Genomic DNA, 12576 nt, shown 5'->3' with positions numbered 1-12576 from the left:
TTTTTTCTTTGCACAAAGACCCGGATATCCCCTTTAAAAGCAGTGCAAACCCCTTATGTAGGTAACCAACCTCTCTGAGATTGCAGGGTGGCCGGTAACCTAGGTAGGAAGCTGTACACTATTGACGTGAAAATCCCTCCATTCTTGTGAAGGGGAGGATTTTTAATTTGAAGTAAATTGCATATTTGCTTCTTTTTACAAGCCTTGTGCAATTTTAACAACATAAGAACTTGAGAAAACCCCTTCAATTGTTCATCAGCAAGTGTGACCACCCCTATAAAAGCAGAAATTCGGGCAATTTGTGTCTGGAGCATTTATTTCTGTGATAATGTGCTAATTAATATTAACACGGGGTAATTTGTTATGTGTTGTTCATCTGAGGTGGCATATACCTAACTTTACTACCGTCTAAGGATCAGATTTATTTTGTTGTGTACTGGTACTTAAAGTGATAGAGCTCAGGGGGTATGTTTAGTTTTTCTCATGACTCTATGTTCGGTGACATCTTTTGAACAGTGCTGCCAAGTGTAGATCCGAGACCCAATGTGACTCGTCTTCTATAGTGATAGTGTGCGCACCTGAGGTGAGTCATATATCAGCTCCTGAAGTTTAATTCACACTTTATTGACATATATTTATTTGCCTAATCACACCCCATAGGTCAGTGCTATGTCAGGCAATGGACATGCTGCCACATGGCATACACACCCAATAAGGTTTCAAATACCAGACTAGCATTTCTGGAGTAAGATGAAATAAAGGGGAATTAAGTTTAGATTTAAGTTTTAAGTACAATATTTCCATTTAAAAAAATACATTGACAAGACAAATAATCCTATAGTATTGAATTAATATGCAGGTGCTTGTATATGGGGGACAATATATAGACATATATACAAACACTATGCAACAGCACTCTACTATTAATCAATATATAAATTCTACTAGTGCTATAAATATAATAAGTGATGTAGTTAGTTTAAACTCTTCATCACAAATGTGTAAGGCATCCACCAGCGACAAGGTGACCTCATTGGATGGACCCTAACAATATTCACTTTCCTCTATATGTGCCTCATCAGGCCTCAAAGGAACTGGGGAAGAGAGAATCCAGCTTAGGCTAGAAGCCCACTGCGTCAGTGCACTTAGCCTACAGTATTCGTCAGCCAAAAATGTGTTCTTTTAGCCTGTGTAGTGGCCTATATGGAGGGATACAACTTTTATTATGGTTTGCTTACATAGAAACATCATATTGCACAGCACTTTACAGACATTATCATCACTGTTAGCATTGGGGCTCACAATCTAAATTCTAAATCTGTTGGCATGTGGGAGGAAACCAGTGTACCTGGGGGAAACCCACGCCGTACGAAGAAACATACCATTTTGTCTATGTTTCTGTACCATGGGTCCCTATGGTGGACAGATTCCTTAGCATCCATCCTGACAGTGGCTATTTTCGGGCGCATACACCCTGAGCAAATGCATCCTAAAATGGGCAAAAAACGGAAAGTATGCCTAGCCTTAGCTCTAATTAAAACGTGGGAATGATGGGTGGAGAAAGGTGCACTTCTCGGGGGGGAGGGCTCACCTCCCAATGTACAATTGCCAAAATAATGAAATGTTTTAATTTTTTATGTAGAATATCTAATTCTGCTCTTATTATCCACATTATACAGCTTCCTGATTTTTTTTTATGCAGGTAACTGTTATCATAGGGAAATTACGTTCTTGCCAACTGATTTGAATAGTGGTTACAAGTTTGCAAATATGTGTATCGTAATTTCTATCCACACATCGGTCTTAAACATTAAACAGATTTGATCATTGATACCCAATGTTCCTATGTTAAAAAGGCAAGTCTGCTTTGCCTCACACATAGCCTTAGAGAGTAGCAGACCTAGAGATTCTCATGTTGGTTGAGCCCCTTGTGTGATGCTCACACCTCCATCCCAACTGGCTTTAGCTTTTTTTATCGGATGGGACACTGACCAATGATAATCAATGGTCCAGTGCTGATGACCAATTTTTTTCAATGACAGAATCTATCTGTGAAATAAATCGTAGCACTCTGCAATTTCACACTGAAATCGGATGGATGTGAGAAAAAAATTGGATGCCATACGGAGTCACAATATGACATCTGATTTTTACGGATACATTACAATTCTGTAGCATAGGAAATTGTAAATGTTCCTGTAAATGATTAACGTCAGCTGAGTAAAAAAACAGATTATATACGGCTGACAAGGGAGAAAAAATTCATCTTACCGATTTTTTATATTGTTGTGTGATCCTTATCTTAGATTGAGAACCTGATTATAGTTTGTATTCTGTAACAATGCTGTTTGATTTGTATTGTTTTTTATTGAGAGCATGGAAAGTGATGTCTAGAATATGAACTGTCTCCTTTATACCCTCTTCAATTGAAAGAATAGGCACTTTGGCTAGCCAAGGTAGCAGGCAGCAGCAGCAGCCATGTATAAGAATACATGAAATGGTCTTCTCGATTGAAGTCTTTTGCTTAATTCCTGTAACCTTGAAAGGAAAGAACCTTGTACATGCTCAGTTATCTCTAAATTTGTTTTCCTCCTACCAATGTCCATTGTTCAACTCTGTATGGGAGTCAGGGAACTCCATTTTTCCAATAAGTGAGGAATCCAGACTTAGAACTCTCCCTCCTTCAAATCTTATATACACCCTCAGCAACTCTTGTAACTCTCGTAACTCTCATAACAGTGACTTCATTTTAATATCAAACCTTTCCAAGACATGGAAAACTTTAGTTATTCTGTGTAGATGTCACATGTAACTACTTAAACAATATAATAAGCTACTGAATAAGGGGGAGTTGTATATTTTTATATGTAACACAAGTGTTAAAACATTAATATTTTTACTTCATTTGATCAAGTGTCTTGTTTTTTTGTTTTTTTTAGGAGAATAATCAACACCCCTGGAGAGACCCTTTGAGAAATCTTAGCAATGGACTCTGTTCCACCTCTTCTTACTCAAACACTGCCGCCTTCACAATCCCCTCCTCTTTCTCATATGAACTCTTCTCCTCCTTCTCCATCTGTTTCTCAACAAATCAATATTTCTCTTGCATCATCTCAATCTGCATCTTCTCCAACACCATCATCTCCTATTCACATCTCACACTTTCCAGGGTCTCCATCATCTCCTACTGCTTTAATCCATCATGTCACTACTCTGCCTCTCTCCTCCCAATATTCACCTTCTAAATCTTCACCTTTGGCATGCATTAGCACTCCTGCAACTTCCCTTCCTCTCACTTCTCCCCCAGTTTCTCCTGCCCCTGTCTCATTCTGCCCTCCACATCAGTGTCTTTCTCCTGAAAGTTTAACTTTGTGTCCCCTTCCTGTAGCTCCTAGTCCAACATCCATTACCCTGTCTCCCCCTCCACCATCTGTTTCTCCTCCTCCAATTTCTCCTTCCCCTTCACCGGTTTCTCCCTGCCCTCCTGCAGACTCTTCTGCTCCTTCCTCACCTCCATCCTCCCCATGTGTTACAGTTATTCCAACCTCACCACAGAATACTGATGCCTCACCAGGATTCTCATTACCACCAACCTCTCCCTCTCCTCCTCCATCTTCCATCTCTCCATCTCAAGCCTCACCTTCTCCTCCTGCCCCTTCTTCACTCCTTAGCCTTTCTTTTGCTGATGAAGAACTGGATCTTCAACGTCATTCCAATGGATTTTCTGATGGTTCAAGCTCTAAATCTCGTCAGTTTCCATGTACAATATGTGGAAAGCAGTTTCGTTTTATCAGCATTTTAGCACTTCACGCAAGCACGCACAAGGTGCGTGGGGCTCTTAATCAAGGTCGTGGAGGCCTCAAGAACTTTGAGAGAAACCCCCAAAGGCCTCTGTTCCTGGAGCAACAGCATGGGAAAGAACCTATTTCTTCTGATATACAAAATGCTACACCAGATATCATTCAGGAACCAGTCCCTCTTTTATCTATACCTGCTCTACTTCCTACACTACGCCACCCTTGTCCTTTCTGCAAAGGTAAATTTCGTAAAGCAGCTGAACTGGAGCGTCACCTCAGAATACTTCATAGGCCTTATAAGTGTCACCTGTGTGACTTTGCAGCATCTCAGGAGGGTGAGCTGCTGGGACATGTTGAAAGGAGACATTCAGCACCGCAGCTACCCAAGATTGTTCCACCTTTACCTGCTCCAAATCCCACTCCAGCTCTGCCTCCTGCTGAGTTCAAATGTGAGATCTGTTCTCAGAGCTTCACTCAATCCTGGTTCTTGAAGGGTCACATGCGTAAACATAAAGATTCCTTTGATCATCGGTGTTCAGTTTGTGGACGGTGCTTCAAGGAGTCATGGTTTCTAAAGAACCATATGAAGGTCCATATTGGCAAAATAAAAGGAGTAGGAGGTCAGGAACCAACTGTGCATCAACAGTCACAATCTCCTCATGTCACCACTACAAATTCGCCATCATCGTCCTCCTCTTCCAGGCTTCTTGGATATCAAAATTTCTACTCTGGCCTCTTATTGAGGTTGCCTCCTCCTGGAGATGCCACCTGTTCCCAAATGCTTCAAGCCACAGCTAGAGCAGTGCAGAGCGGGGATGGAGATCAGGATGGAGCAGGGGCATCTGCTAGAGGACAGGCAATGAATGCGGCAATTGGGGAAGCAACCTCCTCCAAGGTTATGCTGCCCCAGGGGTCATCTGGAATTGTACTGAAAACAGTGGGTTTTCCAGGTAAGAATCTTTGTTTTTAAGTTTGAAAGGTTCCATGTGATTCATACTATACAAACAAATAAATAATAAATTGTGAACGTTATCAGAAGCTGATATTTTAAAATGGAAATTATTTATTATTATGGACAGAAAATTGGTAACTGTTCTGTAGCCCATAAGCAAAAAAAAGTCTATTTTTTAAGAAATGCTCAATGTACCAGTCCTTTAAAGATTTTATGTTATATAGTAGTAAATCAATTAGTTTGGTTTCAAATTTAAAGTTTTATTGGGTATTATAAACATATAAAAAAAAACTATCACAAAAAGGCCCCTGAGTCTAAAGAGGACCAAAGCTTAACAATACGATCAAGTCTTGGATAGAATAGAAAATGGCAAACAACAATCAGGAGTGGTGAAATAACAAGTAACAGTACATTGACCAACATGACCTATATTTAAATCATTGAAACCTGAAAGGGAAAATGGAGCAATTAGCAATCATAACACAGGTTATGGGATATCAGGACTTAGGTAGATATAGAAATAACATATCACTTTAGATTGGGCTATGGTATTGCCCAATAACACAAAAGAAGTGCTAAAAAATAACGTATAAAACAATTATTTTATTAGATGATTTTTTTAAAATCCATTTAATATTTTTTTAGAAATAAGGAAGACAGAAACTTAATAAAATGGATTAAAGACTGGGTAAATGGAGGGTGGAAGGGAGATATCGATCGAGGACTCAGGAGTGATTAGGAAAATCTGGATGTGAATGAACTAAGGTGCGCCTACTCCAATTTATCTTAAAATAGATCTATAAAGGGGGCAGCTATGAAGAAGTCCCAATGGAACCATTTATTGGCGATCTTACATCTCTCTGGGATGTGTGTTATCAGCAATTCCATGCGCTGTTTGGTTTATTTTTTTATAGGGGAAAAGAAACTCCACTTTTTTTGAACAACATACAGGATAACAACATCCAAATCTTTTCAGTATTTCTAAATTCATCAGAATATAGCCTTGGAGGGTTAGAGATAAAGGGGTCATCCACTAATTGGACAACAACTTCTTAAATGCCCGAGTCCCCCAAGTAAAATAAATAAAGCTTATACTCACCTTCCACGATCCCAGCACTCTTGTGATCTTATGTCACATGAACACTGCCGCCACTGATTGGCTGTAGCACACGAATGACATAACAATGTCGCATGAGGGCCAGGAGACCTGGTGTTGACATTGCTGGAACAGCGCCAGTGTGGGAGGTGAGTATAAGCTTATTTTACTTGGGGGACTCGGGCATTTAAGAAGAGCTTGTCTAGGGGTTAACAGGATGCTTAATTGTTTTTCTTCAGGAACCTTCACACATTGGAATTGTTTCATTTTTTTTGCTCACTGTCTAGGAAACTGCTCAAATAAATTTAACAGCAGGCAAAAGAGCACATCTGCCTGAATGTAAGACACATCTCACAAGTGTCAGATACTTCTGACGACACATATTTGGGGAAACCAATGGAATTGAATGGGTTGAACTTCAAACTGTCTGATTTTGGTTTCACCATCATTACAAGGCCGGTAATCATATACATAGGATTGTCAGTGGATCTTTGGAAGATATGACAATTGCCATCATAAGTCGATCTTAAGAAGGAGCCATTTACTACGTTTTTGTTTTATTTTTTTTCAAAACTTTACTTAACTGTATGCTAAAACCTTATTTAGCTGTACAACCTTTCATTGCAATAATAGAATACTGTACTTAAGATGGTTTTTGCTGCATTCAATTCCATATCGGCATACATTATTCTTAAAAGTCTTGGTGTTAATTTGTCAAATTTGTGCCAAAATGACCCTAGAAATAGAATTGGATGTTTTTTTCCTAATAAAATCCAGTTTCACACATCCGTGTTTTGCGGTCTGTACTCGCACAGTCTGGACGTGGGTCTCCTGACCCAAACTCAATAGCCTCATATATGCCTATGAGGCTGCTAAGTTTGGTCAGTAGACCCGCTGCCTGTCCATGCATCAATGTTTCAGGCCGTGAAACATGAATATGTGGAACCAACCTAAGGGTATCCTCTGAGGTAGTAAAAGGGGCCCCACGTCCTCATTTTTACATAATCAAGCTAAGTTGCTGTACAACATGACAGATCCATCACTGCCTTTATTTTTGCTTTTTTGTTCTATAATGGAACAGATAAGTGGAAATAAAGACGCATATGTGAAACTAGTCTAAAAATGTTGGCATATTTTGCTCCTTCTCACCTAATGGTGCATTTCGTCATTCTATTCTTTTAATAAACATTGTTTGACTGTCACTCAGTCATGCACAAATCATGCGCTGCTGATGGTTTAGCTTAATAACATTAAGCAGGTTTTGTATTGTTGCATTTGCAAAGCTTAAAGAGTATGTGCTCAGGTTGAGCATTTGCAGCAGATTTTTCTGCACTAAAAACGCAGGGAAAACAGCAAATGATATTTTCATTTTAATGCATTTTTCTGAATTTATTTGAATTGGTGAAAAAAGCTGAAAGAAGTGACATGCTGAATATTTTAAAAACCACATGAAAAGATACATAACAAAAAAGCAGCACGTGCATGAGATATTATTTAATTAATTTGGCTGTTACTGTAAAACGCAGTAATATTTGCATATGAAAACGCTGCAAATATGCTGCACAAGCCCTAAGCAGGGCTGTGGAGTCGGTAACCCAAACCACCGACTCTGACTCCTCAATTTCCCTGACTCCACAGCCCGGCCTCACTACTGAGCGTGTACATAAAGTGCAGCACAGATTCATCTCAACTAAAAGCCGAGATCCTTAGATCAGGAACAGAACAGACATTTATAGGACATTTCATAACTTTCCCAAATTCTTATAAAAGCTTTTACAGCACATACTGCATTATACTAATGAACCCAATTTATTATATATTTTAGAACTCTTGAGTTTATACCGACTTCACCAAAATGGACTCCGACTCCATAACCCTGGCCCTAAGGGTACATGCATACATACGGGGATACATACATGGTGCTGAGCATTTTAGTTTTTTTTTTTGCTCTATGGAGGTTTGCATAGTGGTAAAATCTTAAAAATACAAAGTTAATGGTGTTGTCCACTAATTCCCCTGAATCCCTATGTTTCATCCCAGTAAAATAATAACACTACTCACCTCCAGTGCTGGTGCCATTTTAGCAAGCGGTGACGCCACTGGTTCTCCCGGGGCTCATCTGACATTATGTCACACGATCTCTGTGGCCAATCAGCGCTAGCTTCACTCTCCTCTCCTACAGACGTAATTGACATGACGTAATTCGAGGAAGTGAGAGGTCAGCAGCAGCTTTTACTTTGTCTGGATGTCTTGATTTTTCTGAAGGAGGGGATAGTAAAGCCAACAATTTTACCCAAGCCCTGGAACAGCCAGTACCAGCACTGCTGGAACGGCACCGGAGCTGAGTATGTGTTATTATTTTACTGGGGAAAACATAAGTATTCAGCAGGGTTTGTCCAAGTAGAGGACAACCCTTTTAATAGCATTTAATATAATTTCATAGAGCAGTTGAACGTGACCTTGTTGTCTGTGCAAAAGGTTGTGCTACGGTTTTTGCTTTGCAGGAATTGCTATCTACCACACCATTCTGAAGTGTTTACAAGAACCCTTACTTCTCCGAAAGCTTTATTGGGGGCATTAGATGCATTTACAAGCCAATAAATCATCCAAAAATTGTAGTCAATGTTGTTTCTTATGCAGCCAACTGTAAAGCAAATTATTTTCACACAAATGGCTTTGCGTTTAAGTTTTGCATTATAAATTGGTATCTAGATTTTGCAAATTGGTTAAATGATGTCACAAGTAACCCAGGTCAGAAATATGGTACTATTGCATATCGACTGGGCTCTGCATCTCACATAAAAGTACATTAGTAAGGCTAGAGCTACACAGTGACTTTGGGAGTGCAATTTTAAGATCACAATATCATGCTGCCAAAATCATAACTTATGAAATACAGCAGGTTTGGATATAAGCGGATTGTCGTGTCACGGTCACATCAACTTGTGGATCACGACACAACCACATTTTCTATCATTAGTTGCAATTTTAGCAGCATGACATTGGGATCTCAATATTGTCTGTCCCAAATTGCCATGTAGCCCTAGCCTAAATAGGACCAAGTAAAAATATGATTTCAGGAGGAAATATTTATCCATAAAACTGAATGTCATTTTAAGTGTTCATTTAGACGTCCGTTTTTTGGCATATAAGTGCTATCCGTATTTTTCATGTCTAAAAATCATGGAGACATGTTTGATATTGATCTGAGAGTTGGATCAAAATCAGCAATGCAAGTCTATGGGTCTGTGAAACAATCGGACAGCGCCTCACTGCCATCCGAATACTGTCTGTTTTTTACGGATTGCTAAATAGGAAAAGATAGAGAATCTTTTTTTTTAATTGTTTGTCATCCAAGAAAAGCTGATAAAACTCAGAGCAACTTGTGATGGTAAAAACTGACGCATTGACCAAACTCTGACAATCTGATAAAAAAACACTGATGAAGCTCGGACTACTTTTCTCTTACGAGAAAATCACTGGCGTCTGAAAGAGCCCTGAAGTAGCCGCAATGTAGTGCTCAACATGGCTCAGTTTGTGCACCAAGTCATTGATCACAATGAGTCCTTTATCACCTGAGTTTACAGAAATTTACATTGTCCTAAATTGAAGTTGGAAATTTAAGATTAGAATACCTGGATAGACTTTTTAAAATCCTAAGCCTTACATATGGGAATACATATACACAGATTTTTACGTACAGTAACTGCTTTAATCTTTTCTTCCTTTAGTTTTATTTTCAGCCCACACATGAGATCAGCAGCACTTTAATGTTGTGAAATAAACTGTCAATCACTTCTCATCTCTTTCATCTCAGCGTGACAGACATATATGTCATCATTAATAGTATAGATGCAGTGAATTTTGAAATTGGGCAGAAGTTGAACATATTCGAATAAATTATATTATTACATATTTTTTCAGGCAATGTTACCATAGCTACCATTCAGATTAAGAAGATGTTACAGGAAATATTACCTATTTTGCACAGTAGGATTATTAAATGTCCCACATGTCCGTAGGCAAGGGAAACTTAGGACACGATCACACCTTCTGTGAGGACATGCCTGTTATTACATAATGGCCTGCTGTGTGAAATGAAAAAAAAACCACTATATTTTACATGTATAGGTTGGAAAACTTTTTTTCATCTTTTCACCCTTTTGTTGATAAGTAAATATCAAAGAAAGAAGACATCACCATAGAACTATGGAAAAAGGTCTAATTGCAACTTGGTTTACATGACAGTGCTAATCCTACACAAAGTTATTGTAAGATAGCAGCCTACGCAGTATAGTCATCGGGAACACAAACTAGTGGTACTGAATTATTTTTAAAAGCTGTGTGATCACTCAGTGCCTTGTTTGGTTTGTCTGGTGTCCAATGAAGAAACACTTATCTAATATCAAAAGACTGACCGTCACTTCCAAAGTGACAGTCAATCTTTTGATATTTGTATACATAGGCTTTCTAACTGAGCACTCCACCCCTAAGCCTCAAGCAGTTTTAATTATAGCAGGATCCTATCCTCCCATATACATGCAGACTTTAGTGTAAGAGAGGATTCACACTAGGCAGGTTCCCAGGACAGAGAGTCGCTTTACAGTGGCTACCGGGTACACATGAATTAGCCAATTTATGCGCTAAGAATTCTCATTTATTTCTATTTTCTAAAGCAGTAATGCAATTCAGATTTCATAAATTTCATGTTTGCATACTATAGCGCTACAGAATGCTACTTTGTTTGGTTACAGTGAAGAAACATTGATACCACACTCCTCAACATTGAATTTGCAACACCATGAAAGAAAGTTGTGGCATTATGGAAATCATAGGATAAGTAGACATGTTAATGGTATTCAAATTATGGGAAATTATGTGAACAAAGTTTTCAAAACATCTTGATTCATACAGTATCGAGTATGAGCGCTACGTGCAGAAATACATTCTCTTTACACATCTTGCCTGCCATCAATGAGGTTATTAATGGTTGTCTGAGGAATGTCCTGCCATGCTGAATGCACTTGGGCGTGCAAGATCATCAAGATCTGCTGCAGGCAGCTCCCTTTGCAATTGACAACCAATGACATCCCAGATGTGCTCGATGGCAGAAAAGTCCAGACACCCTGTAGGCCATGGGAGCCAGAACATTCCTCAGACAACTATTACTAACCTCATTGATAGCAGTCAAGGTGTGTAAGTACCTGTATTTCCGCACATCGCACTGATACTCGACGCTCAATAAATCAAGATGTTATGCCAATGATGAACAAATGGAACAAAATTTTCAAATCATTAACAAGTATCGATCCTGTGATTTCCATAATTCCCACGACTTTTTCTTCTTGGTGTTGCAATTTCAGTGTTGAGAATGGAATATAATGACAGAGATTGTAGCAGAGGTTACATAAAGAATGTACTACTTCATCAATATCAGTTCAAAATATGTGCAGCCATACCAGGAGAAGCCTACATTTTTTAATTAGCATTTTCCACAGGTACATAGAGGAGTAAGTTATTTATGTGATTTTTCAGCACTCAACTCATTTCTTCTCCAGATAAGAATGGATGGAGTGCCAACTCCTCGCAGGTAGAGAGACAACGAGGATCGACTGGGAGAGACTGTCCGTTTTGCGCCAAATCCTTCCGTTCTTCCCATCACCTTAAGGTGCATCTCCGTGTACACACAGGTATGAGATTGTTTCTGAGATTGTAGTAAGAATGTTAAAAGGGTATTCCTAAGGCTATGTGCCCACGATGCAGAAATGCTCAGGATTTTTTCCTGAGCGTTTCTGCATCTCCCTGGCAGAAAAAAACGCATGCGGATTGTATATGCGGATTATACATGCGTTTTCCTGCCAGGGACATGCGGAAGTGAAGCGTTCTTCACTTGCATTTCCGCATGCGGGTTGAAAAGCGCTTTCCAAGTGATTTTAGCATCACTTGGAAAGTGCTTGTCACTTGGTCACACTATATAAATCCATGCAAACAGCATGGATTTATATAGTGTGACCAAAAGAATGGTAAAAAATAAAAAAATAAATATATACTTACCCTCCGATGGCCCGCGCTGTCTTGCTTCACCATCCCGGCAGCGGTGGATTGAAGGACCTGCCGACGTCAGCGTCGCGTGACCCGTTACATGACTATGACGTCAGCGCAGGTCCTTCAGTACATCGCAAAGTGCCGGGAAGCAAGGAGGAGCACAGCGCGGGCCGCCGGAAGGTAAGTATATATTTATTTTTTATTTTATTCTTTTTTTACAGCTTTTTTAATGGTACCTGCTGGTTTCTACATCAGTGGGGGTGAAAGATTATATATTTTGCTGGGAATATATTTTGTTGATAAGATAATTATTTTCTGAACTTTTATGTAAACATCTCATCTTAGGGTATGCCATAAGTGTCTGAAATAGATGGGTCCCCTGGCCATTGTAAGTGGAGAGATGGGTGCACGTTGACATCGTAACAGTTTTGAAAATAGCCAAGCAAGCTTGCTCTGCTATTTTCAGAACTGTCATGGAAATAAATGAAATTGCACATTCTTAGCCACCTTTAAACTGAAAGATACTTCAAGAAAAGGGATGGGGCAACCTCATTCTCGAGATAGCTGAAGGTCCAACCTTTGGACCCGGCACCAATCAGCCAACTATGGCATATCCTCTGAGATAGGAAACCTCTTTATGGCCAAAATTATAAAAGTAGAAAGGAAAGACGTTTGCTTCTCTTTTG

General features: G+C 39.3%; 1 protein-coding gene across 6 annotated transcripts in view; it reads left to right on the top strand.

The window, feature by feature from the left end:
- Positions 1 to 12576, top strand: part of ZNF219 (zinc finger protein 219) — a 33181-nt gene that overhangs the window by 18893 nt on the left and 1712 nt on the right. For all 6 annotated transcript variants that reach the window (XM_073671189.1, XM_073671190.1, XM_073671188.1 and 3 more), the window contains 2 exons: positions 2940 to 4747; positions 11404 to 11535. In XM_073671189.1, the coding sequence (XP_073527290.1) occupies positions 2986 to 4747; positions 11404 to 11535 (1894 nt within the window). In that variant the 5' untranslated portion in view covers positions 2940 to 2985. The remainder of the gene's footprint in view (positions 1 to 2939; positions 4748 to 11403; positions 11536 to 12576) is intronic.

This window comes from Phyllobates terribilis, unplaced genomic scaffold (genome assembly GCF_046119375.1).
Source record: "Phyllobates terribilis strain yellow unplaced genomic scaffold, ASM4611937v1 Scaffold_1__5_contigs__length_1240528914, whole genome shotgun sequence".
Lineage (NCBI taxonomy): Eukaryota > Metazoa > Chordata > Amphibia > Anura > Dendrobatidae > Phyllobates > Phyllobates terribilis.
This window is presented reverse-complemented; position numbering and strand designations above follow the sequence as displayed.